The 27,631-nt window shown below is 47.7% G+C and overlaps 1 protein-coding gene across 1 annotated transcript in view; it reads right to left on the bottom strand.

Moving 5' to 3' along the window:
• The window catches only part of HOMER3 (homer scaffold protein 3), a 238,895-nt gene that overhangs the window by 17,853 nt on the left and 193,411 nt on the right, over positions 1-27,631 (bottom strand). The window contains exons 6-8 of the mRNA XM_069216372.1: positions 15,865-16,021; positions 8,044-8,151; positions 5,640-5,720 (exon numbers count right to left, since the gene is read on the bottom strand). Of these exons, the coding sequence (XP_069072473.1) occupies positions 5,640-5,720; positions 8,044-8,151; positions 15,865-16,021 (346 nt within the window). The remainder of the gene's footprint in view (positions 1-5,639; positions 5,721-8,043; positions 8,152-15,864; positions 16,022-27,631) is intronic.

The raw sequence follows: 27,631 nt of genomic DNA, 5'->3' as shown, positions 1-27,631 counted from the left end.
GAAAAGCAACTAGGATTTTGCAAGGCAGTCATTTGAACTGAAAAATACAGATGCAGGGTCTGCCTGCCACCCACGCTCCAACTTCATGTGCCAAGAAATAAAGACAAAGCATTAACCTTTGAAATAAAACAGGAAAAGCAAGGAGATATCCATGCAATGGATAAAAGTAACAATGTGAAAGCAGAAAACCTGTGATCTATCCTGACATCCTAACTTGACTAAATTGTGTGATCATAGGCAAATCGATCTTTTGTGTTTGATTTAATACGCTGTACTGTTGCACCATATATAATAAGAATCTGGGCCACATATAGGATGCATTTGACACGTAACTTTCATGTGGCCAGCCACACTTAAATTCTATGTACTAAGAACTGAAGACAAAATATTAACCTTTGATTCAAAATAGGTGAACTAAAGAGATGTCCATTCAGTAGCTGAATTGCACAAAGTGAATGCAGAAAACCATGTGCTGCCCATGTTCTCCCTATGCCAGGTGGGGGCCGTGGTGATGACTGAGGGCTTTTACCCTGTGCAATGCTGTGACCTGAAGATGGTGTTTGCCTGTGTGCGCTGTTACGAACCCCACAAGTCAGGAGGGGATTGTGGTGAAGCTGTTGCCCTGCAGTAGCGTACAGCTGTGAAGGAGACGCAAGCCATTAATGGTGAAGGAAAAGCAACGATTTAACTACCCAACAATTCCGGAGCACCTAAGGCCTGCTGCCGGATTCAGGGAGGCTTACAGTGTAGGCAGGGGAGCACCTCTACCATAGCATCAAGCCTTCTGTTCACCACCGGGCCGTAGACGTGTGCCAGGGAACTCCAGACCTCCACTCCAGAAAGAGGCGTAAAACAAAATACTGGGTCACCAGGCCTCAGGGGTAACTTGCTCTGACTGACATGCTACGAGGCGGAGGCACACTGATTTTCTAAGACTTGAACTCACTAGTGTGGCCTAGCTGGAATGTAACCTCATGTAAATGGGGAAAAACCACCATCCTTTGCCAGGACAGGGAAGTGGGACTCAAGAGCTGACGCAGGGAAAGCAAGTGTCCCTGCCCTAAGAAGACCATGTATATTATTTGTAAACAAAATACATGGGTGGGTGTACAGGAATGCCCATACACCACACATGTAATCCCTACCTGACACACGGTAACACAAGGCAACGCAATAAGTTTGTTTCTGGTTTGTTTTTTCTTTACAAAGCCACACAAAAACTATCCAATGAGGCTATTTCCCCTTTGCCTATGTACTGCAGCGTACATACAAAGAGGAAATATTGAGGAGAAATAAAGATATTTCTTCTTCTTGCGCCAGCCTCGGGTAGACTCACCAGTTTGGTGAAAACCTATTTTTACAAATCTTCGTAAATATGGTTTTGCATCAAAATACGTGGGTGGACGCACGACAATGCCCAAGCAAAACCCATGTAATGTCTACTTGATGCAAGGTAATGCAAGGAAGGGCAATGTGCTGGTGTGTTCGTTTTTTTTAATTTTTTTACACAAAGCCACACAAACAAGATCGGTGTAGCACTGTAAACCCCAAAATAGACTTTGCATCAGGGTTGTGCTAGTAAAGTGATGCAACCCCAACACAAAATCTGGGCCTCAACTTATACATTTATTTTTTAAAACTCTGCCACAAAGAAATTGGCAGTAAATATGTTCTGCTTAATCGGTCGCAAAGTCTGAATTTAAAACTGTTTTATGGGGTTAAGGCACCTGCTGCACAGATCGTTGTGTTCCCAGTAAATCTGGGGGAAGAGTAATAATGGTAACAATACTCTGGTGGTTAACACATTTGCGGGAAAGACCTGTGTTTGGTCGAACCCCAGTTTTGACTCAAAGTTACATACAGAGATAATGTGCCATCTGCAAAGCATATGATGCAGGTAACAGACTTATTTTATGTAGCTAGATAAGTAGGTTACGGTTTTTAACACTGAGATCCTTTTGTTACTTGCAGTTGCATTGTAATCCCTCTAGTATATATCACAGTGATGTACATAGATTTACAAACGTGTATGATTTATTGTCAATATAATGTGTACGTGTTATGTAAACACTCGATCATCCAGCATTGGGATGTACAGCTCAATAAAAGAAATAAAAAATGCTGGTATTTGGATCGTTATTTTGTAGTGGGACAGAGTGACACCTCTGACATTCCTACTGTGCATGCACATCTATTGTATACGGGGTCTGATCAAAGGCAACATTGTGCAAGTGGTGTGATGTGCTAACAAGCTGTGTGCTTTTGTTTCCCTTCCACTGCCTTTCAGTCTAGGTGTGCGGCTATAGACAGATCCCAGGCTGGATACTAGAACAGGAGGCGGCCAAATAGCCCCTTAAGTTCGGCCTTGGTTATAACAAAGCCCTCTCGCCGCCTGCGCATTGTTGCGCAGAATGAAAGCAGACAACGAGCAGGCACTGCTGAATGTGTCCCGGGATTTCAGGACGTCGGCATATTATACAGTGCGGCCCCACTTCTTGGCCGTCCACCCTGTGAAAATAGTGAGTGGATGCCGTCCACCGTGTGTACCCCCGATATGTGCCCTCAAACACCCACATCTATTGCCCAAAGAGCCACGGTTTTTACAGACTGTTCTGCAGAAAACCTCATGAAATATTCAGACATTTCAAGGTCTGGTACAGAACACAAGAGCATTATTTCTTCACAGCAGCAAATCATTTATGTGGCTACAGGAATGGCATAGCTGAGGCTCTCTCAGTGTATACAGCTCTTAAAGCGGCCTGCAGGCCCCCATCCTTCCGGGGATGTTCCCTGTATGTGTCTTTTGTGTCTGAGCCTGCAGCACTGTATCAATGTTTTATGGCTGCATTTGTATAGTGCATCATAGCTGTGACAAGGCACCAAGGCGCTTAGGGGCTGGGTTGCATGGTTCACACTATGGTGTGCTTGCTTAGGAAGACGTGGCCTATGTGAGATGTGTTTTTGGTCGCAAGGCCATACTCCTGCCCAATTGATCACTGCACTTAGGCGCGAGTGGACGTAAAGGGTGTTTTTTATTATTGTAGTGTCTGCGTAGGGGGATGCGACAGGTCACTGTCTCCTATGTGGGAGGCAGTGGTGCAAGCAAAATGATGTGGCCCCCTGCAGAATATGAGGGGCCCCTGAGGAGGGCCGCCACCTCAGCCAGTTTTTACTGGCCTGGCCAGTATTTTTCTATCGAGGTGAGCAAAAAAAGGTGGCAACCCTATCCCCGAGTCTTCCATCTCTCACAGAGATTCATTGGCCTTCGGCTGAATGGGGGGGGCTCCCTGGTGGTTTCGGGCCCCCTTCAAGGATTCCATCAATCAGTCGGTATTTGTGAAGTACTACTGATCACCCGTGGGGGTATCCAGGCACTCTGTAGCGGGCTCAGTCGAAAAGCCAGGTCTTTAGTCTCTTCCTGAATTCTTCCAGCGAGGGTGATGTCCGAAGATGAAAGGGAAAGCCGTTCCAGGAGTTGGCGGCGAGGTGTGGGAAAAAATTGCCTCCGCTGTTGCTTCGGCAGATGCGCAGTGTCTGTACAACGGCGGTGGAGCGAAGGTCTCTCGAAGGTTGGTGGAAGTTCAGGTGGTGGTTGATGTATGCTGGTCCTGGTCGTGGTAGGATTGGAGGCCAATGGTGGGAAGTGTTTTGGTGCAGTGTTTCTGGAATGAGATGATGTAAAGTGGAAGAGTTGTGCGTGTGATCGCACCCACCATCCTTGAGAGAGGAAGAGGTTCCAGGCCTGGGGTGGGTTTGCGCCCGAATGGTCTGATGCTCACACTCACCTGGTGTGAGAAAGTGGATATTGCATTGCTGCATTTGCACAGCTCTTTCCTACCCCTTGATGGCTGGCGTGCACCATTTGCTCCTACCCCTTCCTAAATTCCAAGTGAGCATGGATGCATTTTTGCCGGCAGAGTAGTACATCATTTTGCTGCTTGCACAGAGGATGAGATGGTGTCAACACGTTTCGGCCTGCTCTGGGATGATAAGCCAAGCTGCTAGTTTAGATCCAAGATTTCTGTTGTGTGAACAGCACTGTAACTTTAAACAGTGGCTCTTTCCAAGGACAGCCCTGTAGGTAATACAGAGTGCATCAAAGGCAGAGCGTCTAGGGAGGCAGTGAAATATTTGAATCACTGGTGTGATGCGTTCCCATGGGAGTAGTTTCAACTATAATGCTGATGTACTGTGGATTCTAAAGTATACAAACAAAGCGCTGTATGGAATGCTTGAATTAATCTCAGCCACTGGTAATTACTCCGGATTCTAGGCAGTGTTCAGAATCCGAAGATACAGACCGACTGCATAACACAGATGAGACATGACAAGGGTAACGGTGGCCAGTAAACTTAAAGAGAAACCTCAATGACAAAAGAAGTGTTTTAGACCTGGCATTGTGCAAAAGCACTTTTTGTGACTTGCTTCACTAGAAAGACAAGGGAGCGGCCGATTTCCATGATCATTCCCAGATTCCGCGCTTCATTTGATGCTGATGGTCGGGGGTCTGGTTTTGGGATCAGATGGTTCTGGGTAGGCAGCCAATCTCATTTGCCACATTTTTTTAAAAGTTGTTACTCAGCATCCATTGGTCAGTGGTTCAGAGCCCGTGGTTCAGAATGATCTGTGAGTTGTCAACATAGTTCTGTCAAGTTCTGTTGGAAAGCTTCATGCAACCCATTAGTGAGTTGAGGCAGAGATTGTGATGAGCTGGTGAAACCTTGGGGTACGCAGACTCTGTGATGAAAGGGGACCTACAATGAGATCATGCTCATCCTGCCTTAGAAGGCAGGGTAGATCTGCTTTTTTCCTGGGCATGCTTTACGGTCAGGTGGGATGGTTTTTACTGTTGCTTTCTCTGATATTACCACAAACATTGTCTGCAGCGTGCACAAATGTACGCAGTCTCCCATACTTTTCAAAACAAAAACAGCAAAGTCTTTACAAGTTCAAAAGTGGCCTATATACAAATGTGGGCAACTTCCTTTTAGCTGATTCGCTCATGTGGGACACTTTTTTCTGATGCCTGGGCTTATTTTCTGCCCCAGCCCAACGCTGCATATGTAGGACCAGATCCAGTCTAGGATGTTGCCTTGAAGGCCAAGTTAGCTGCTGAGTGCCAAAGATGCCGGGCAGATACAGGAATATTAAAGCTGCTACTCCGCTCACATCAGCAGTCGTCGTCAGGTCACCTCAGATCCAGGAAACTCCATGCCGAGTGAAGGCAGCGCTCTGAGCCCATTTTTCTAGGATTGGACCATTGGAGATTGGTGTGTAGGTGGCAGGGTCTGCTAGTCCAAGGCACTTCTTGAAGAGTGTCTCAGATGGACAGTATGGAGGATAGAGGGGTTGCGCTTGGAGTCCGTGAGTTGTGAGGATGGTTGTTGTGGACAACGGAGGGTCTGCTTGGAGCAGGTTGTTGAGGATGGTTTTAGAAACTAATGTCTCAGTTTGCATCTAGGGGTCTCTCGTCCCCAGTCTGCTGCGGAGTCTCTCCTGTCCACAGTGAGCAGGATGTCCCTTCCCCTGCCTGCTGGAGCCCCCCTATTTACTTATAAATGTTATAAAGTGCTACATGCCTCTCGGGTCCCCTCGGAGAGCTAGAAACATAAAAACAGAGTGATGGAGCTGTGCAGTACCTGAAGCTTCTCCCGGGTGCCGTCTCGCTCACTCTCCAGGTCTTCTGCGTCCGGTTTCTGACTCCTCAATGAGTGAATTTCCTAAGTAAGAGGACAGCAAACGCAGAATAACGCATCATGGGTACCAACAAATATTAATTTAACAACACCACATCTACAGATCAGTTGGCGGCGAGACAGCAAGGGATGGGATGGGGAGATTGTAAAACCTACATACTGTACGCACCCGTTACTCAGCGCCAAGATTCCCCAAAGAGCGCACATGCACTTTATAACTACAGATGTTATGTTGTGAGCCTCAGTGTTTAATGAAGCTATGCGCCTCGCCTTCAGAACAAGCGCTTAGAATGGAGGGGTAGGTCGCGAGGGTCCCTGTCCACAGTCCTGCTTCAGACCTCCTGGTACATGTAGGGCTTCCTAAAGTGTGCCGGAGAAGTCACTTTGTCTTTGGTCCCTGGTGGCCCTGAACTCATCTTCTAGGACTATTTATAGGCGCTTGAAGAAGCAGATGTGTTCTAATTCCGCCAAGAAATACGAGGGAAGGTTTCAAGTCCTCACCATGTAGGTCCCATGCAAAGGCATAATCAAAATATTTTAAATATTCCTTGTCAGCTCTCGCCTTACCCCGCAAACTCCTGTCTTTTATCCGGGTACTTTGATCATTCTGATGCAGAATGGTTGCCGCCGGCCTGCCCAAATCACAGCCAGAACAGCCCCGCCGCCTCACTTACGCCCATTTCAACATGGCCGACAGAGCAACCTAGATCTCCACTGAGTGTGATAACTATAATCTGTCCTAAATGGCCCATCCCAGCCCATCTAGGCTCTCTTGAATATGTCCATTTTAATATGGCCGTTGGAGGGACCTGTCCTAATTGTCCTGAATGCCTCATCTCAGCGAGCACAGTCTTCCCTTGCACATGCCCAATTCCAATTTGGGTGTGATAGGGACCTCACCAGAGCTCCACTGAAGAGTGTGATAAGCTGCCATTCATGCCACATGCCAGCCAGCGCAGTCTCCCTTGCATACGCCCATACCAACATGGCCGACAGAGTGACCACCATAGAGCTCAAATGAAGGGTGTCTTAAGCTGCCATTCATGCCACATGCCAGCCAGCGCAGTCTCCCATGCATACGCCCATACCAACATGGCCGACAGAGCCATCGCCATAGAGCTCAAATGAAGAGTGTGATAAGCTGCCATTCATGCCACGTGCCAGCCAGTGCAGTCTCAACATGCATACGCCCACTCCAACATAGCTGACAGAGCGACCGCCACAGAGCTCCTATGAAGTGTGATATCATCTGTCCTGAATGCCACATTCCAGCCAGCGCAGTCTCCCATGCATACGCCCACTCCAACATGGCTGACAGAGCGACCGCCACAGAGCTCCAATGAGGAGTGTGATCATCTGTCCTGAATGCCACATTCCAGCCAGCACAGTCTCCCTTGCATACGCCCATACCAACATGGCCGACAGAGCAACCGCCATACAGCTCCAATGGAGTGTGATAATCTGTAATGAATGCCACATTCCAGCCAGCACAGCATCCCTTCGATATGGGTGACCACAATCTCCATAGCATGGTCGCCACCTAGCCATATTTCCATACTGGACTGTCCTGTATTTGTAAGTCCAAGCCAGTAAAAATAATGGTAAGGCGATGAAATCAGATATTTTTTCACTTCTGAAACAAATCTTAAACATCAAACCCATAAAGAAGTGATATTAAAAAGTATTCGAGAGCTGTCTAAATCGTTTCAGAATGATTATTAGAGCAAATAGAGGGATAATTGCCATGTTACAGAAGAATCCTGACACTTTCACACAAATTATTTTTCACTTTTCAGCTCTTAGCTAATCCAGAACAGCAAAACCCAAACATAAGGTGCACCCTTATACCTTGCACCCTAAAGTTCCTATGAAGAGCACAATGATCTGTTTCGAATGCCTCATCCAGGCACACACAGCCTTTCCTTGATTATGCCCATTTCAATGTGGCCGACAAAGTGTCCTCCCTACAGATCCAATGAAGACTATGGTAGCCTGTCCTGGAAGCTTCATTCCGGCCAATGCACCTTCGCATGTCCATTCCAATATGTCCGACAGAGTGGCCTGCCTAGACCTCCATTGATGGGCGCGATGCCCTCACCTGAATATTCGCATCTAAGCCAGTCTTGCTTATGCCCATTTCAATATGGCTGACAGTGACCCACCTAGAAATCCAATTAAGTGTGCAACACCCTGTGCTGAAGACACTCTCAGCCCTCCTGTTTGCTCCAACATGATTAAACTCTCCCTGTCTTCTTACTCCACCTTTTGCCTTCTCCAGCGCTCTCTGCCTTCTCCTCAAGCCCCACAGAGCCTCCCCTTAGAATTCTGTCCCCAGGCTTTTCCTTACCTGCTCTTTGGCTTTTAGCAGCGCCTCCAGTTCTTCCACATTGCGCCCCGTCTCCTCTGCGCCATTCGACGCGCCTTCCTGCGAACCCTGCGCTTCCAATTCAGAAACCTGGTAAAGTGAACAAAAGAGGGTGAGAGGAACATGGCTATCATTAATAGATATGCAGAGGATAAATCTGGGATACATAACCTGAGACTGACATTCTCATTTACACGGGGTGGCTCCTCCGCAGGGGCGGAGAGGTGTCCCCCACCGGCTAAGAGCCAGGAGATGAAAAATAAAACAATAGCTTTTTATTGTTTTATTTTTCATCTTCTGGCTCAGCCAGCAGTGCAGGGAGGGGCGGGGCTGGGCCACGGGAGGTGGGATGAGGAGAGAGTGAACCTAAGTGCGCATGTCTGTTTGGTCGGCTGTCTTACACCGGCCAAACACACATGTGCACTTAGGTTTCTACAGCTGGGCTGAAGAAACTGCACAGATCCCAGGGTTGTGTCTGACCAGCAGTCCGAGTCACTCAGACCAATCCTGACACTGCTTTTGTGATAGGTTTAGCATGAAAGCAGCACCAGGATTGCTGGGGGGCCTCTGCTGGTGTGCCAGTGAATGCTAGGCCACCAAAAGAAGAGCAGCGACGAGCGAGGCGGCAGGAGTCGGTGGAAAAGGCAAGTATTTTTTTTGTTTTTTTTTAATGTTAGTTCCTCCGCCCCCTTGTCCCCCCAATTCCCCATTGACAATTGCCACCACCGCCACTGCATTTACATATTTCATTCATCCCATGATGCACTTCTGTATCGTGTGATTTCTCTGCCTATTTTACTACTTTGCTATATTGAAATTTTACCAGAAATATACATCTTATTTGGAAGGCTGTTAATGACAAGTAGAGCAGGGAGGGGGCCCTGGCAGGACCCCCACCATAAGTGAAAGTGGAAGTCCCTTCCCTATGCACTAGGTCTAGAAGCCTGCCTAGCCGCTTGGGGTGCAGAGTCGAATTACCTGCATTTAGACAGGAGCCCTCCTATCCAGTGGGCTACTGCCCAGGCGATCGCAACATTTGTCACCAGATCTGCCTCAGATCTTACTGCCCCCCCCCCGAGATGGATATGTTTGCAGATCTGTGTCTCCTTTCCACCACTTACACAAGTAGAAGCCAATTTGCGCAAGGTTTCGTTCCTGGCGGCCAAGACCTGGAACTCCCTCCCCACCAGCCTCAGGACCACCCAGGATCACTCCGCTTTCCGGAGACTCCTAAAAACCTGGCTTTTCGAGCAGCAGTAACCCCCTCTTTCCCCTAGCGCCTTGAGACCCGCACGGGTGAGTAGCGCGCTTTATAAATGTTAATGATTTGATTTGATATATGTCACACTCAAGTATCAGCAATTGGAAATCGTGGTTTATGCCACTGAATCGAGATTTACGGCCGACTGCAGTTACAAGTAGGTGGATTTTCGAGCCATAGACGGGAAGGTGGAAATGGGTGTTCCCATGGCTGTGTTAGGGGAGTTAATTTTGCAGATGTGCTGACCAGCTGTAACTTAGTGGCTAATCACAAACATTTGAGTGCTTCATCCCACGCCCACTGAAAACACAACTTAGCGCGCTGCAGCAGTGATCTCGGGTGGCAGGTGGGAAGTCTTGGGGGTTCCTTGAGGACTGGGACTGTGGTCTACTCTCATTGGCCGATCTTGTCATCAGTCCGCTAATAAGAGAAGGTGACAGTCCCTTACTCGTCAGAGAGTGGGATTGGTTCAGTGAAAGTGCTGGCCCCACCCCACTATGTAACAAACGTCATTGATGGACTGTCGGCCATGGGCACTTCAGGGCTGGTAACTGAAGCTCTCAGGTCCAAGGCTATCAGTGACGCTCTCCCAAGTCATGAGGGCTAGGTTCACAGAAGACTTTGCAGGGAGGAGGGGTCATGCCCACGGGCTGTGAAATCTTCAGCCCAGCAAATTGTGGCTCAGATAGCCAGACACCTGTGCATTTCGCGCATGTGCAGCGCCTGGCTGCTTGACCCGACCATGAAGAGTGTCTGAACAGCCCGACAGACACTTTCATAGCCATGGCTTCCACCTGCAGAAGGAGGGAGTAGTAGTTGACTGAGTGTGTAAAAGTACCGGTAACTCCCCCATTTGTTCCAGGGTGCACGGAGCAGGATTTATTCACAGAGGAGATGGTTGTCAATGTCATGGAAAGCGAGGAGGGCGATTCTCTGCCACACCTTCTATCAGGGACAGAGGAAAGATTTCGACAAGAAGCTGAAGGCATTATGAGCACAGAAAGCCTCCCCAGAGAGGGACCCTGGCGCGCAGCAACCATTACTTCAACACTTTGTAAGGCAAAAACGCTGATTCAACCTTCCATGTTCATCACTGTTTTTGTTATAACATTTTCCCATTTAAAAACATATATTTTATTAATGTTAAAACGGAATAATTTGGGTAAAGACCACGCCAGATTGAGCTCGTTCCTTATTTCAATGTCACTGTATTTACATGTTCTCTCCCAGATCCCTGTGTTCTCTCATCACATAGCGACCTTGAGTTGCACACAAACAATATTCGCATTTTCTCTTGAACAAAAAACGCACAGCGTTGAATGATGGTCTGCGTCCTTCGTAAGACGGATTGGAGGCATGTGGGAGTGGGTGGCGCAAGCCGTGCGCCACTGTGGCTCGTCGCCGAGGACGCATCTTCCCAGGGTCAGGCTTTACATCCTAAGTAGAGCGAGAGGGGGGGCTGGCGTGCCACTGCTTAAGGGAGGCGCACGTGCTGCGTCACTGTCCCGGATACCGGCCAGGAGAATGTGTTGCTGGGGTACTGAGTGCCACAGGTAAGCCCCTCTGGACCAGACTCGCAATCCGGGTCAATGTTTGGGAAGCCGTTAAACAGATCTACAAGCCGGTGCGTCGGGATGAAGGATGCTCAGGTGTTGTGTGGCGTTTACAGTGTGGCTTGCCACTACTACGCAGCCGGTACCTGGGTACAAGATGCCGCTGTCATTAAACAGATTGCTTTATTTGGTCTCTCCCATTTATTGACTTTTTTAGCCACAACTAGAAGAAGGCGGGATCCGGGGGGAGAGGGGAAATTGACCTGGGACCCAGTCATGTAAAAGAAAAGTGACTGGCGAAAGAACACGGCAAGTAAGATCATGCCTATCGTGTGAATCTATAACAGATTCATGTTACAAATGGGAAAAAGTGACTTACCTGTAACAAAGGTTTTGCAGCTTGTGGCGATGCTAGCCGGACACAGTGTGCATCATTCCACCAGTAAACAGCTGGCGCTTAGAGGTACCACGCTGACACAGCTGAAGGGTTTGGGCATTCACAACAGAAGGAGTCTGTAAAGTTCATTAATACATTGTCTCGGAGCCCACAATGCGCCGCGAGATATATCTACCATCTCACAAAATGTGGGTTTAAACGTGGAATTGGAACGGTAGGTCGTATGGATGGCCATGGGGGGGGGGGGGGGGGTTGGAGGCATTCGGACAGCTTGAGCGGGACCACAGCATGCTTGTTTCATGCCCCCCACCCCCATAATCCCCATTTGAAACTATTCAGATGTTTTGAATTCTTCTGTATGCGATGCTAATTTCCTGGTTAGAAAATTAAATGAAAGTCAATCTTTAAGAACAACTGAGTGCACGGTGTGACAGCTTGTATGACAGGCTGCGCGACAGCTTGTCGGCTTTGAATGAAACCCAACAGGCGTCTCATGGAGGGACATCTCTCTCTCTCAACGACGTGCACCACTTCTCGTGGACGCAAACCCCACTTCCCACCAGGAATACCCGACTCCCTGCCTGTGGCGTCAAGGCGCTCCGGCACAGGCTGACCTACATCTGCAGGAGCCCGGATGCTCTCAAGGAACAGTCGGGAGAGGGTGAGCACAGGATATCCGCCAAGCGATAGGTTAGCGGGAGCCATTCGGACTCAGTGGTGCAGACGCACGAAAACGCAACTCGAATTAGGTTCATGCCACTTTGCGCTCACCGCTGAGCTTTAATGGAGCCCGAATAGCCAGTCTGTAAAGTAATGTCAACAATTCAGAGGCACTCAAGTCGGTGAAGCGGCAGTGGGCACAAGAAAGGCTGAAGAGATTACAAATGGAAAATATAAAAAAAAAATATCCCAAGTAAAATGTATTTTATTTTTGTTAATATGGGTTTATCCATCACGTATTCCCGCCTTCTTACACTGATGGCACAACTTTTAGCCCCAGACTGTTCAGCAGCCACTTTCGCATGCTGGCGTGGACGTGGAGGCCTTGGGGGTGACTAGCCTAGGGGCACACTTAGAGGTGTCGCGATAGTGGGGAGTCTTTGAAAGACTCTCAGGCTCTGCCAAGGACAGCAGCTGAATCTGGGGCAGCAGGCATACCTTTCAGAGGCAGCCATGCTGGGAAATCTCTCCATTCCTAGCTCAACTTGAGTCAAACCTTTCTCCAGCAGTGAGTTTCAGATTTAAACGACCAGCAAAAACCCTCCAGACTTAAAAAGCTAGGGGAATTCTTCAACCAGCACCTTGGCATATCAACAGATGCAGAACATGTGGCAGCCAATGAACACCAGACTGCCAACTACTGCATGGAAGAACCAACATGGCCACTGGTGCTTTTAATGGAGCCGCAGTGGTCGACACATATATGCTCTTTTTAGGAAGGGCACAACATCAAGGGTTCAGAACAAGAAAAAAACTCATAATGCTGCAGCTACAGAGACTGCAGGATACTTACATCTACAGTCCCTAACATCTGAGGACACAACATCGGGTAGTAACCAGACCTGGCTCTTTGGAGGATGCTCTGATCATGTCAGAAGCTGGGAGTGAGTTTCTGTAAGACTGATGGCGTGCCTGGCATCAGAGGCTCTGCTGTCCCTTCTGCAGCAAGGTGTGCGCCTCCATTCATGGCATGGAGATCAACCTAGAGACTGGCACAGGGCGTGACACGACCGAACAGTAGTGTGAAAGACAGTAAGATCGGATGAACGGTCTGGTTCAGAGGTCGGTGGTAACTTAAAATCCTGCAATTTTGGGAGAAAACTATAAACAAGTAGACGTCGGTGGAAAATCTCATCCTTTTCCATGGGGATAGTGTAGGGAAATGCCTCCTTGGCATGGTTACCCATTAACATTTTGGCTTTTGCTGATGCTTGTTATGATTGAAAGTGTGCTGGGATCCAGCTAACCAGGCCCCAGCACCAGTGTTCTTTCCATGACCTGTACCTTTGTTCCCACAATTGGCACAGCCCTGGCACACAGATAAGTCCCTTGTAACTGGTACCCCTGGTACCAATGGCCCTGTTGCCAGGAAAGGTCTCTAAGGGATGCAGCATGTCTTATGCCACCCTGGGGACCCCTCACTCAGCACATGCCCCCACTGCCTCACAGCTTGTGTGTGTTGGTGGGGAGAAAAAGACTAAGTCGACATGGCACTCCCCTCAGAGTGCCATGCCCTCAACCCACTGCCTGTGGCATAGGTAAGTCACCCCTCTAGCAGGCTTTACAGCCCTAAGGCAGGGTGCACTATACCACAGGTGAGGGCATATGTGCATGAGCACTATGGCCATACAGTGTCTAAGCCAAACCTTAGACATTGTAAGTGCAGGGTAACCATAAAGACTATATGGTCTGGGAGTTTGTCGTACACAAACTCCACAGTTACATAATGGCTACACTGAAACCTGGGAAGTTTGGTTTCAAACTTCTCAGAACAATAAATCCACACTGATATCAGTGTGGGATTTATTGACAAATGCACATAGCGGGCATCTTAAAGATGCTCCCTGTATACCAGTCCAAACACCAGTGTTAGGCTGACCAGTTCCTGCCAGCCTGCCACATCCAGACAGGTTTCTGGCCACATGGGATGAGTGACTTTGTCACTCTGTGGCCATGAACAAAGCCTGCACTGGGTGGAGGTTCTTCTTACCTCCCCCTGCAGGAACTGTAACACCTGGCGGTGAGCCTCAAAGGCTCATGCCTGTTGTTACAGCGCCCCAGGGCATCCCAGCTAGCGGAGATGCCCACCCCTCTGGACACAGCACCCACTTTTGGCGGCAAGTCCGGAGGAGATAATGAGAAAAACAAGGAGGAGTCATCCACCAGTTGAGGTGAACCCTGCCTTAAGAAATCTTCCATCTTGGTTTGGGAGGATCCCCCCAATAGGAATAAGTATGTACCCCCCACCCCTCAGGGAGGAGGCACAAAGAGGGTGTAGTCACCCTCCAGGACAGTAGCCATTGGCTACTGCCCCCCAGACCTAAACACCCCCCTAAATTGAGTATTTTAGCAGCAACCCTGAACCCAGGAAATCAGATTCCTGCAACCTGAAGAAAGAAGAAGGACTGCTGACCTGAAAGCCCTGCAGAGTCGACGGAGACAACAACTGACTTGGCCCCAGCCCTACCGGCCTGTCTCCAGACTCCAAGAACCTGCACAGCGACGCATCCAGCGGGACCAGCGACCTCTGAGGACTCAGAGGACTGACCTGCACCTAAAGGACCAAGAACCTCCTGAGGACAGCGGCTCTGTCCAGAAACAGCAACAAAACAAGCAACTTTGAAGAGACTCCAACTTCCCGCCAGAAGCGCGAGTCTTCACACTCTGCAACCAACGCCCCCGGCTCGAGTTTGGAGAAACCAACACTGCAGAGAGGACTCCCAGGCGACTCTAACGACATGGACACCCTGAGTCGACCTCCCTGCACCCCCACAGCGACGCCTGCAGAGAGGATCCAGAGGATCCCCCTGACCGCGACTGCCTGGTAACAAAGGAACCCGACACTTGGACCAAGCACTGCACCTGCAGCCCCCAGGACCGAGAGGAACCACCTACCAGTGCAGGAGTGACCAGCAGGCGGCCCTCATGCTAGCCCAGTCGGTGGCTGGCCCAAGAAGCCCCCCTGTGCCCTGCCTGCATCGCCAGTGACACCTGGGTCCCTCCATTATTTTCAATACAAAACCAGACAACTACTTTTCCTACCGCCCCTGTGCCGCTGAGGGTGCATTTTGTGTGCGTCGCCCCCAGTGCTCTACAAACCCCCCCTGGTCTGCTCCCCGAGGACACAGGTACTTACCTGGTAGCAGACTGGAACCGGAGCACCCCTGTTCTCCATAGGCGCCTATGTGTTTTGGACCCACCTTTGACCTCTGCACCTGACCGGCCCTGTGTTGCTGATGCAGTGGCTTTGGGGTTGCCTTGAACCCCCAACGGTGGGCTGCCTATACCCAGGAGACTGACTGTGTAAGTGCTTTACTTACCTGAAAAACTAACCAACACTTCCCTCCCACAGGAACGGATGATTTTTGCAGTCTCCACTTTTAAAATAGCTTATTGCCATTTTAACCAAAACTGTGTGTACTAATGTTTTAAATCAAAGTTCTATACTTACCTGTGTGAAGAACCTTACAATTTATGTACTTACCTAAAATTTAAATCTTGTGGTTTTAAAATTAAAGAAAAGTTATTTTTCTATATAAAAACCTTTAGGCCTGGAGTTAAGTCTTTTAGTGTGTGTTCTCACGTTTTGCCTGTGTGTGTACAACAAATGCTTAACACTACCCGCTGATAAACCTACTGCAGGTAGCAGATTCACAAAAGCATGTAAAGTATGTAAAAGAATTGTACATGAGTACCACTTTACGCACTCCAAGGTGGCTTTAAGAACAGACCCCTCTACATATAGAGCTTCTCTAGAATTGGAGGATGTTGAATGTCCACCAAACTCCAAATCAGGACCTTCTCCTAGCTCTCAGTTGTTTTAAGATGCCTTTTCCCAGAATGCAAGTGGCAGTGCCAGTCCCGCTACCTACCCGCTGGCGCAACCTCTCCGTCTCCTCCTGGTAGGCTGCGAGCTGCTTCTTCCACTGTTCCACGTTGGAGTTGGCTTCTTGCAAGGCTGCCACCAGCTTGTTGTTACTGTCCTGGAGACTGAAGAACTCGGCCTCCCACTGCACCTCGCACACCGACCTGCACAAACCACAGGGGGAGACATTCATTATTTATTCCAAAAAGTGAACTAGGTGGGGACGTACTGGATGACGCAGCTATCTCGCCAGCCGTTACGCCAACTCTCCAATAATAGTTGTGTGAAGTGTAGCTAGAAGGATTGCCTTAGACCAGCACCCATATACATTCAAGAAGTTCATTCTTACAAAGTTCCCTGCTGAAGCTGCCAACTGGAGCGCCCTCAGTGGGTGGCGGCTTTTAGAAAGGACTGAAGAGCAGTTGATGGCCAGCAGAGGGCGACCATTCCCTCAGTGGATCCAGGTTCTCACCAATGACCTCTAGGAAATAAGAAACTCCCCGTCTGCTGAAGCTACACCCTTTAACCTCTTCGTCCTGACCTCCTTCTAGTCTTGGTTGGGCCCAAATTTCCTAGTTCATTTCCACACTACACTCTCATTAGCCCAAGGTACATCTTGATGAGTTTGTTCCTACAAGGGGTGTGGTTCTGGCCAGAAAGTCTCTCAATTTTCTGCTTTTCTCCCTCTCCAAGCGGATGTTAACGTTTTGCCCTGGAATTTACTCCCAATTTTTAACTGGTGGTATCTCCTCGTGCACAACGTTGTGCAAAAAGTATTAATGCACAAAACTGGTGCAAACTTCAGCGCACACATGTTGAGGCTGGTATTCAGTACGTATGTGTCCATCAGATGCAAAAACTCTCAAAACTCCATGAAAGTTATTTGCACCAGTGTCTCTCTGCACATGTTGTAAATGCTTGAAGGTCTCCAGATACGATTGCATATTTATGGTTCCGGCAAACCTTCTCACCGAGAGAGACAAGTTACACTGAGATCATCTCTAACCCTACTTTTTGAAAACTATCACATAGTTAAGATTCACACGTCCTAATTGTGTCAAATTTTGTTATTTATGGGTTTATAAACCTGTAATGACGACAACGTAATATTGACTGCTAGGCTGTTATTGTCACAGGCGTTTGTGTATCGCCAGATAGCGCCAAGTGAGCAGCTCCAAAGGGAGACATTTGAAGGAACTATCATTTAACAGAGTCTATGAACAGCTTTGAGTTAGACCGTGCCTCCCAGAAGGTGCACATTGGCGCATCTTGTGATGCAACCTTTGATTTGCAGCAAATTTAACTCAAGGGTGTATTTCACATCGTGCAAGTGCTCGTTACATTCCCCTCCAAACCCCACACTTCATCAATTCACACAATTTGGATGGAATGCAGAGATAACTTGCTGACACCAACATGGCTGGCATCTGCCACAGATGGGTATTTATCCAGTTTCTTAAATTAATCATGCCTGCGTGACTACATAATTGGGAAGCGCAGAGCGACTGTAAACAAAAATCAAGGTACAATGGAGGTAAGTTGTGCCAGGCGACAAGAGGAGGCGAGGCAGGCATGTTATCCAAGACTCCAGGTCTAGCTGAAGTGCCTAGGAATAATACTCACTAAAGCTCCAACCTGTTGCTATTCCTGCCATTGAAGCAGCTTGTTGAGATTCTATTCTATGCATGTGTCACAAAATGCAAAATATGCCGCTTTCAAATGTTTTAGAATGAAGCCGAGAAGGCAGAGTATTTTGCTTTTTAAGCATTTGACACCAGGCCTTCATGTGTGCCAGAGGTTTGGGGGACAAGGACTTACATTTCATCACCTGATTTCCACAGAGAGAACAGAACAGAAAAGGGGAAATACAGAACGGGAAGTGTAGGTGCTGGAAGAAACAGGCATGAAGTGGAAGAGGTTCAGTCAAGACCAGGCAGCATCTGTGTTCGTGTGATAAAGAGACAGGAAGCCTAGGGTGATGGAAGACAGGCATGAGATGGAATCTTGACCAGGCAGCTTCTGTATTCATGAGATAAAGGGACAGGAAGTGTAGGAGGTGGAAGAAAGAGGCTTGAGGTGGAAACAAGACCAGGCAGCCTCTCTATTCATAAAATAAAGAGACAGGATGCATAGGGTGATGGAAGAAAGAGACATGAGTTGGAATGAAGGCTAGGCAGACACTGTTCATGTGATAAAGAGACCAGAAGCAAAGGGTGATGGAAGACAGGCATGAGATGGAATCTTGACTGGGCAGCTTCTGTATTCATGAGATCAAGAGACAGGAAGTGTAGGAGGTGGAAGAAAGTCCAGGCAGCCTCAGTGTTCATGAAATAAAGAGACAGGAAGCATAGGGTAATGTAAGAAAGAGGCAGGAGGTGGAATCAAGACCAGGCAGCCTCAGTATTCATGAGATAAAGAGACAGGAAGTGTAGGAGGTAGAAGGAAGAGGCATGAGATGAAATCAAGACCAGGTAGCCTCACTATTCATGAGATAAAGAGACAGGATGCATAGGGTGATGGAAGAAAGAGACAGGAGTTGGAATGATGACTAGGCGGACACTGTTCATGTGCTAAAGAGACAGGAAGCATAGGGTGATGGAAGAAAGTGGCATGAGTTGGAATGAAGACTATGCAGAAACTGTGTCCACACCTCTACCTATACATCTACCTCTCTCTACCTGTACCCCTCTCCTTCTCCCTCTCTACCCGCTTCAAACCTCTCTACCTCTACACCTCTACCTCTAGACCTCTCAACACCTCTACGTATCTCTACCCCAAAGAGACAGGAAGCATAGGGTGATAGAAGACAGGCATGAGATGGAATCTTGACTGGGCAGCCTCTGTATTCATGCGATAATGAGACAGTAAGTGTAGGGTGGTGGCAGAAAGAGACATGAGATGGAATTAAGACCAGGTAGCCTTGGTATCCATAAGACAAAGAGCCAGGAAGCATAGAGTAATGGAAGAAAGAGGCATGAGTTGCAATGAAGACTAGGCGTACACTGTGTTCGTGTGATAAAGAGACAGGAAGCATAGGGTAATCTAACAAAGAGGCATGAGGTGGAATGAAGACCAGGCAGCCTCTCTATTCATGAGATAAAGAGACAGGATGCATAGGGGGATGGAAGAAAGAGGCATGAGTTGCAATGAAGACTAGGCGTACACTGTGTTCGTGTGATAAATAGACAGCAAGCATAGGGTGATGGAAGAAAGAGGCATGAGTTGAAATGAAGACTAGGCATACACTGTGTTCATGTGATAAAGAGACAGCAAGCATAGGGTGATGGAAGAAAGAGGCATGAGGTGGAATCTTGACCGGACAGCCTCTGTATTCATGAGATAAAGAGACAGGAAGTGTAGGGTGGTGGAAGGAAGAAGCATAAGATGGAAGCAAGACCAGGCAGCCTCTCTATTCATGAGATAAAGAGACAGAAAGCATAGGGTAATCTAACAAAGAGGCATGAGGTGGAATGAAGACCAGGCAGCCTCTCTATTCATGAGATAAAGAGACAAGATGCGTAGGGGGATGGAAGAAAGAGACATGAGTTGTAATGAAGACTAGGCGGACACTGTTCGTGTGATATAGAGACAGGAAGCATAGGGTGATGGAAGAAAGAGGCATGAGGTGGAATCTTGAGCGGGCAGACCTCTGTATTCATGAGATAAAGAGACAGGAAGTGTAGGAGGTGGAAGGAAGATGCATGAGATGGAATTAAGACCAGGCAGCCTCGGTATTCATGAGATAAAGAGCCAGGAAGCATAGGGATATGGAGGAAAGAAGCCTGAGGTGGAATGAAGACCGGGTAGCCTCTGTATTCAGCAACCACATAGACATTATGCTCCTAAGAAAGCTCTGGGGCCCTGAATTATTGAAACTGTTATTTGTACAAATGAAGCACGGTTTGGTCTTCTTCATCTGATAGAAAAAGCAGCGGTTGAGTTGTGTCCCTGCCACTTTGCACACTCAAGGTGGATATGAAGCCGTCACTCAAAAGAACTTGTTTTCGACAAGGGGGGCATAGCGTGGACACCGGCAGTGACCTCTGAAACTCCTTAGTTTATTATATATTTGGTGCACAACAAACACCTTTTGGCCTGAACTGTTTGCATTTTGAGTATATGAAAGTTTTTATTCAACAGTTCTCTAGGACATTTGCACTTTTAAATGTAAACACTGGAAGCAGAAATAGGCACTCTTCTCTGTCCCCTCCACTCACCATAAATCTCTAAACTTGTTTGAAAACTGTGCTGAACATGGGTGCAAGTGTCCAAGTTGGCAAGAAATGTTTACTATAAAGGTCGGTGGAACTCAATTTTCTGTGCACGTGTGCAGAACTCTTCTTGAAAATGTTTGCAGAAATATACTGTAGCCTAACTGCTGGCACTATGGGACCGAACCCTCCAGGTCCAGACATCAACAGTTAATTGGTTCAAATAATTCTACAAATGTAACAAGAATCGCTAAAGGCTCCTCCAGCCTCTTCTTCTGAAACAAACAAATACCTCTTGAGGAGAGAGCCAAGCCGGCCACAGGATCTAATCAAGGTTGAAACAATTCTGCATCTACTAGTGTAGGAAGTATGTTCAATGCTCAAGGCGCTCTGCCTTGATGAAAGTCCATGTGTAGTCTTTGAAGAGTTCCATCAGTAAAGTAGGTGAAGTTCTAAAACTCAGCCCGCTTGAACCCACAGTGACTGTAGGAAGCTGGCCTGGAGTGTGGTGGGTACCTATGGTACTTACACCTTATACCAGGTATCCCCTGTTAGTGCAGGCAGTGTCTAGAAGACAGGCTATCTAGAGGTAGCTGTAGATGAGCAGGCAAAGCTTACCTAGGAGGCATGCAAATCTCATGCAATACCACTATAGTCACACAGCACTTACACACATCAAAGAAAACACTCAATTGTACAAAAATATAGGTGCTTTATTTTTGGAACAAATCACCACAAAATACTAGACCGGTAACCCACCCTTAGGAGGTATGTAATACACTAAATATATACACTAGTAATCAGAAACAGGCAAAGAAAAGGTTAGGTAATAGTACAAATAGCAATAACCAATAGTGACCGTAGGGGGAGCACAAACCATATACTAAACAAATGGAATGCGAACAAGGTACCCTCACCTAGTTAAGTAAAATGTGTAGAGGGGAGCTGGGGGTGTTAGAAAACCATAGAGGTGAGTAACAGTACCACCCAGCGACCAGGAATGCAGGAGTAAAACACTGGATTGTCCCCAAACCACCCAAAAGAAGAAAAAGAAGACACCCAGAGAAGACTGCAAGAAAGCCAGCAGTGGATTCCTGAAGAAAGAAGACCTGTGAAGAGAGGGGACCAAGTCCAAGAGTCACAGTGGAGTCCAGGAGGAGTAGAGGCTACTACACACCCAGCTGTGGATGTAGGGGTTGGTCGACGGTGATGAAGAACAGGTCAGCACTCCAGCCCTGGAGCCAGAGAAGAGTTTCTGATGGATGCAGATGAAGCCCCACGCTGGAAGGAAGATTGCAAATGGGTGTCTGTGCAGGAATTCCACCGACAAGTCTTGGCAAGGGCAAACTCGCAGTTAGTGGAAAAGAGGTGCTGCCAGGGACCAGCAAGGCCCGGGAGGACTCAACTCAGGAGGGGGAGACACAGGGGACCCTCAGCTTTGCAGAGAGTCCACAGGAGCAGAAGCAGCACCCACAGGAGTACCACAGGACGGGGATACAGGAGTCGCAGAAGAAGCACATGCAGCACTACAAAAGAGGATCCCACGCTGCAGGAGGCTGTGCTTTGCAGGAGGGTTGGAGCTACACGTCGCCCGAAGATCCCTTGGGGGAGATGCAAACTAGCCTTGGCAGCTGAAAAGAGATGCAGTGCACGGAGGTACTTTCCTGCGTGGGAAGGCAAGGGCTTACCGCCACCAAAGTTGGACAGCTGGCAGAGAGGACCAAGAGGACTACTCCGGACCACCACCTGTGATGCAGGATCCGCCCAGCTCAGCAGGAGGGGGGATCCACACAGCCGGTCATCACTTTTTGTAAGTGCCTGGGAATGACTCCTTCACTCCAAGGGAGATTTCTTCTTCTTCTTGTGCAGGCTGAGGAGTTGCAGTCTTCTGAGGATACACAGCACGGGAAGTGTTGCAAAGTTGGCAGGAACTCTGGATACAATGTTGCAGAAGAGTCTTCCTTGTGGATCTGCAGCTTGTCGGTTCCTGGAGGGTCCAATCGCGGTTCTGGTGGCCAGAATTCGAAGTGAAGATTGCAGAGGAGTCCTGCTGGAATCTTGCAAGCCGAATCTGAGGATCCACCCAAGAGAGAGACCCTAAATAGCCCTGAAAGGGGGATTGGTCACCTAACCAGGTAAGCACCTATCAGGAGGGGGAACTGACGTCACCTGCCTGGTCTGGACACTCGAGAGTTCCCTACTAACCTTGGAAACAAGATGGCAGTACCCAGGGACCCTCTGGAGGAGCTCTGGGCACCAGCCCTGGGGTGGTGATGGACAGGGGAGTGGTCACTCCCCTTTCCATTGTCCAGTTTTGTGCCAGAGCAGGGACTGGGGGTCCCTGAACCGGTGTGGACTGGTTTATGCATGGAGGGCACCAAATGTGCCCTTCAAAGCAAACCAGTGGCTTGAGGAGGCTACCCCTCCCAAGCCAGTCACGCATGTTTCCAAAGGGAGAAGGTGTTACCTCCCTCTCCCAAAGAAAATCCTTTGTTCTGCCTTCCTGGGCTTGATCAGGTCAAGCAGCAGGAGGGCAGAAACCTGTCTGAGGGGTGGCAGCAGCTGGGCTCCCCGGAAAACCCTGTAAGACTGTTGGTAGCAATGCTGGGGGTCCTCTAAGGAGCCCCCAGAGTGCATGGAATCATACTTCCAATACTTGCAACAGTATTGGGGTATGATTCCGACATGTTTGATACCAAACATGCCCAGGTTTGGAGTTGCTATTATGTAGCTGGACATAGGTAGTGACCTATGTCGCGTACATGCGTAAAATGGCGTCCCCACACTCACAAAGTCCAGGAAAATAGACTGTAGTGTGTGGGGGCACCTCTGCTAGTGCAGGGGTGCCCTCACACACAGGTACCTGCACTCTACCCTCTGGGCTGAGAGGACCTACCATAGGGGTGACTTATAGTGACCTGTAGTGGAAACAGGTGCATGCACCCGTTTCACGTAGGCTGCAATGGCAGGCCTGCAGAACCATTTGCATGGGTTCCCTATGGGTGGCAGAATAACTACTGCAGCCCATAGGGATACCCTGGAAACCCTATTCCCTGGGCATCTAGGTACCATATACTAAAGGACTTACATGGGGGGACCAGTATGCCAACTGTGGGAATAAAAAGGTACAATTTAGAGGAAAACTACTGAGGTCCTGGTTAGCAGGAACCCAGGAGACACAGTCAAACATACTGACGAACAGGCAAAAAGTGGAGGTAACCAAGCTAGAAAGAGGCTACTTTCCTACAGTGACCAATCCAAATAGCAAAACTGGTTATTTTTAAACTTTTTCTGGATCCCTCTTCTTGTTAAAATTCGATATTAAACAATTTGTGCAGCATACAACAAATACTGACTTGTCTGTTGGCGCTTAGGTAACAGGTGACCATAGTATTTGCTTTATGAGCCTGAAAAGGGTGAAGGGCCAAGTCAGCGCTGCTGAAAGTCAAAGGTGTTCACAGTCACAATGAAGGGAAAGGGGAAGCCATACAGACCCTTGTGCAGCAGCTAGCCGCACATGTGCAGTGACTGTTGCCCTGGGACGTCTGCCACCGAAGCCCTCCATCACCCAGGATCTGTAGGGATGCAGGATGGGGGCTAAGAAGATTCTTGAATGAGGAGGGTGCTCAGACTGCATCTCGGATACAAACTCAACAAGCTTTTGCAATGCAATATGTCTCGCATTTGCTTGAGTTAGGGCTATTGGCATTGTAAATTCATAACCGGACTTTTCTTCACATAAGTTGCTGGCTGACTAACACAATTTCCCAAAAAAAACACAAGACGGCCACAGAGGAGAAATAAACTAGAAGGGTCACCTAAACTTTTCAAGAGAGTACAAACAGTCATAGTGTAATAAAGATGTTAGGTTGGCCTGAATCGTGGCCATAATTGTAATAAGGAGAGATTATTAAAACCTATACAATTATTATATAAACCCTTATCAGAAATAAACTTTTGGCATTAGACTGTAATGCTCAAAACCGCTCCTAGAGCACACCCTAACAAAAATATTATTTGTAAGAAACATGGTCATGTAAGCATATTGGTAGCCACTAGAGGGCATAACCCCATGAAAAAACAGGAGAAAGTAATGCAGCGTAACTATATACTTAGCCCCTTGAGGGCTTTTTCAGGGCTGACGGGCCTACTGCAATGACATTACAAACAAGGCCTTTAAATCAAAACTTCTCCCAGCGGTAAAACAAGAGCTCTAGCCATGAGAAAGCTTAAAAGACACTGAATGGTGGGAAGGGTTATCATTTTGGCGTCCCCACTAACTTAATGTGGAAACCCAGAGATGATGCAGACAAAGAGTGTTTTACAAGTGGCCCCGTTGTCCTAGGACCATCACAGGATGAGTTATGAGCAAAATGTTTTGTAAAAGAAATGCCCTGCAAAATATTATGGGGCAGGTTTTCGTGCTGTGACTTCAATGCTCAGAACAGTCCCAAGAGGACACCACACTAAAAATAGCATTTGGAAGAAACATGATCATGTAACCATAGTAAGCCCTTAGAGAGCATAACCACATGAAAAACGAATGGGAGAAAGCAATGCAGTGTAACCATATAGGTAGCCCCTGGAGGAGGTAGTGCATTACACATTTTAAGGCTAGCAGGCCTATTGCAATGACATTACAAACAGGACCCATACAACATAATTCCACCCCCCCCCCCCCAACCTCCCTGTAAAACAGGCATTCCAGCCATGAGATAGCTTAAAAAGATAATGAATGGTGGCAGGTGTTATTATTTTGGAGCCCCCACTAACATGGTGTGGCGACCCAGAGATGTTGTAGATAGAAAGATCACATTGTAGTCAATGTTTTGAAGGTGGTTGCATTGTCCTAGGACCACCACCGGCTGAGTTATAAGCAAAATGTTTTGTAAAAGTAATGCCCTGTGAAGCATTATTGGGCTAGTTAATATGAGTGTAATGCTTAGAACAGCCCCTAGAGGACACCACAATGAAAATAACATTTGTAAGAAACATGGTCGCGTAACTATTCATTTAGCCCCTAGAAGGCATAACCACACAAAAGAAAATGGCAATAAATAATGCAGTGTAACCATATATTTAGCCACTAGAGGGCACAGTGCATTACACGTTTTCAGGGGTAGTAGGCCTCTAACAATGATATTACAAACAAGGCCCTTAAAACACAAGCTATTCCCAGCTGTAAAACAAATGTTCCAGCCATGACAGCACTTAAAAAGACACAAAATGGTGAGAGGGGTTATTATTTTCGGGGTCCCCACTAACCTAGTGTGGGGACCCAGAGATGACCTAGACAGAAAAAGTGTGTCATGCTGAACATTTTGAAGATGGTCCCATTGTCCTAGGAACACCACAGGCTGAGTTATGAGCAAAAATGTTTTGTAAAAGTAAAGCCCTGCAAAGCATTATGGGACAAGTCTCCCGAGCGCAGTAAGTATTGTACAAAGAAAAAGGGTACTTTAGGATTTCAGTTACTGCAACGTGAAGAAATAAACACACAAGAATACCTTAACAAAAAATATCAAACTGAAAGAAAAAAAAAAGTATCTCCTCCGCCCCCACTGAAGTACACTTCTTTTTATGCAGATGTGCATATATGAACAGATAAAATACTGTCCCTCACATTAAAAGATAGACAATGGCTGAAGTGGGCAGACACACTGCCCTGTGCTGTATGCTGTGGTGGGCGGAAGCAAAATTTGAATGACAGCTAAACAGACCAATGGATGAAGAGGAATGGCTCAAAGCCTGTCTAGGGTATGGATGTATCTATGTATTTTTTATTTATGATTTTGCTATAAACTGTTGAAGCGGTCTCCAAGCCAGACCTAAAATAACTAGAAAATGGACCATTTAAATGAAAGAGGTTAGCAACGGATGTTTTAAAGTGTTCTGTAGAGCGTTAAGAGGTAATCTCGTGGTGATTTCGGAGTGTGAGCCCCTCAGGCAGGTAATGCACAGGTGGGAATTGGGTCAAGGGGCGCGCGTTCTTGGTGGGTGACGCGAGCGCCCCACTAACACGTTGAGCGTCACTCGTCGGCTGGTGTGACTCCAGCACACCTTGGGTGTTACATGCAAGCACTGTTTAAATTTTCACAACGAGGCCTGTTCCTATTCTGCCTAACAAAGGACTCTTGAATCAAGGACACCAGCAGTTTCTTAATTCCTAGAATGAGGTGATACCTACACCTTATCACCCAGCAGAGAGAACACTGCGCACACACAACACAATACATGTATAGCTGGACTCCACCAGGCCCCCCCACAATACTCTCTATAGTTCCCCCCCCCTCCCACAACCCCTCTTTAGAAACATTCACAATCTACCAACACTTTCAAGGGCAGCTTTTCACTGGATTCACAAAGGTCTTTCTGACCACAAAGGTTCTTTTGTGTATCCCTATCATGGAAATATGTACATTTTCATATCTTAATTTTTAGGGACTCTCTTAGAATGAAACTGAGCTTGTAAATACCTCATCTGTGATGCAAACTTTCTTTGTTGTAAAGATGAACTGGCTCCTGTGGGCCAGCTGTGTATTTAGAATTGTTTATTTTTCTTTTCTTGTAAAGCATTCTGACACGCATTAGGTCTGGTACGCACTATAAAACTGCAATTAACTAAATAAAATAATACTCTACTTTGTGTTCGTGTCTCCCCAGCCCCGAGTCTCCCATGTCCCCAGGTCTGCTTGTATCTCCCAGTGTCCTTGTCATCTGAGGTCCCCCAAGTCTCCGTGTGTCCATGTATCCCCATTTCCCCCGTCACCCAGTGGTTCTGTGTGTCAGTCTTCCATGTCCCCAGGGTTTCCATGTGTTCATTTCTCCCAGTATTTGAGTCCCCTGTGTTTGACCTGTGTCTCCATGCTTCTGCTTCTATCTCCCCGGGTCCTTGTTTCCAGGGGCCAGATGTAGCAAAGTCTGAGTTTGCGAGTCGCAAAGCCGGATGCAGGATGGTGTCCATGACACCATCTGCAAATCGCAAGGGGGTCGCAAAAACCCACCTCATTAATATTAATGAGGTGGGTCGCAATTTGTGACCCCCTTCCGATTCGCAGCACTCACAGGGAGGGTGGCCTGCTGGAGACTGCAGACCACCATGTCTGACTGCTTTTCAATAAAGCAGTTTTTTTTTTTGTATTGCAGCCCGTTTTCCTTAAAGGAAAACGAGTTGCAACACAAACGAAAAAATTAAACGTTTGTGTTTCATTTTTTGCGAGCAGGCAGTGGTCCATAGGACACTGCCTGCTCTGAAAAAAAAAATTCAGGGCCATTCACAAAGGGGAAGGGGTCCCATGGGGACCCCTTCCCTTTTGCGAATGGTTTAGCACCCATTTGAAATGGGTGCTAACTACGAATTGCTTTGCGACCGCGTTCGCGGTCACAAAGCAATTCTACATCGCGATGCGAATCGCAAATAGGAAGGGGAACACTCCTTCTTATTTGCGAGTCACATTCCCATTTAGCGAGTCGGTAACCAGGTTACCGACTCGCAAAATGGGAATGAGCATTGCAATGTGCTTTTTGCATGGCGCAAACAGCTAATTTCGCTGTTTGCCCCAT

Source organism: Pleurodeles waltl, chromosome 12 (assembly GCF_031143425.1).
Source record: "Pleurodeles waltl isolate 20211129_DDA chromosome 12, aPleWal1.hap1.20221129, whole genome shotgun sequence".
Taxonomy (NCBI): Eukaryota; Metazoa; Chordata; class Amphibia; order Caudata; family Salamandridae; genus Pleurodeles; species Pleurodeles waltl.
The sequence above is the reverse complement of the archived record's forward strand: the minus strand, read 5'-3'. Positions and strand labels throughout refer to the sequence as shown.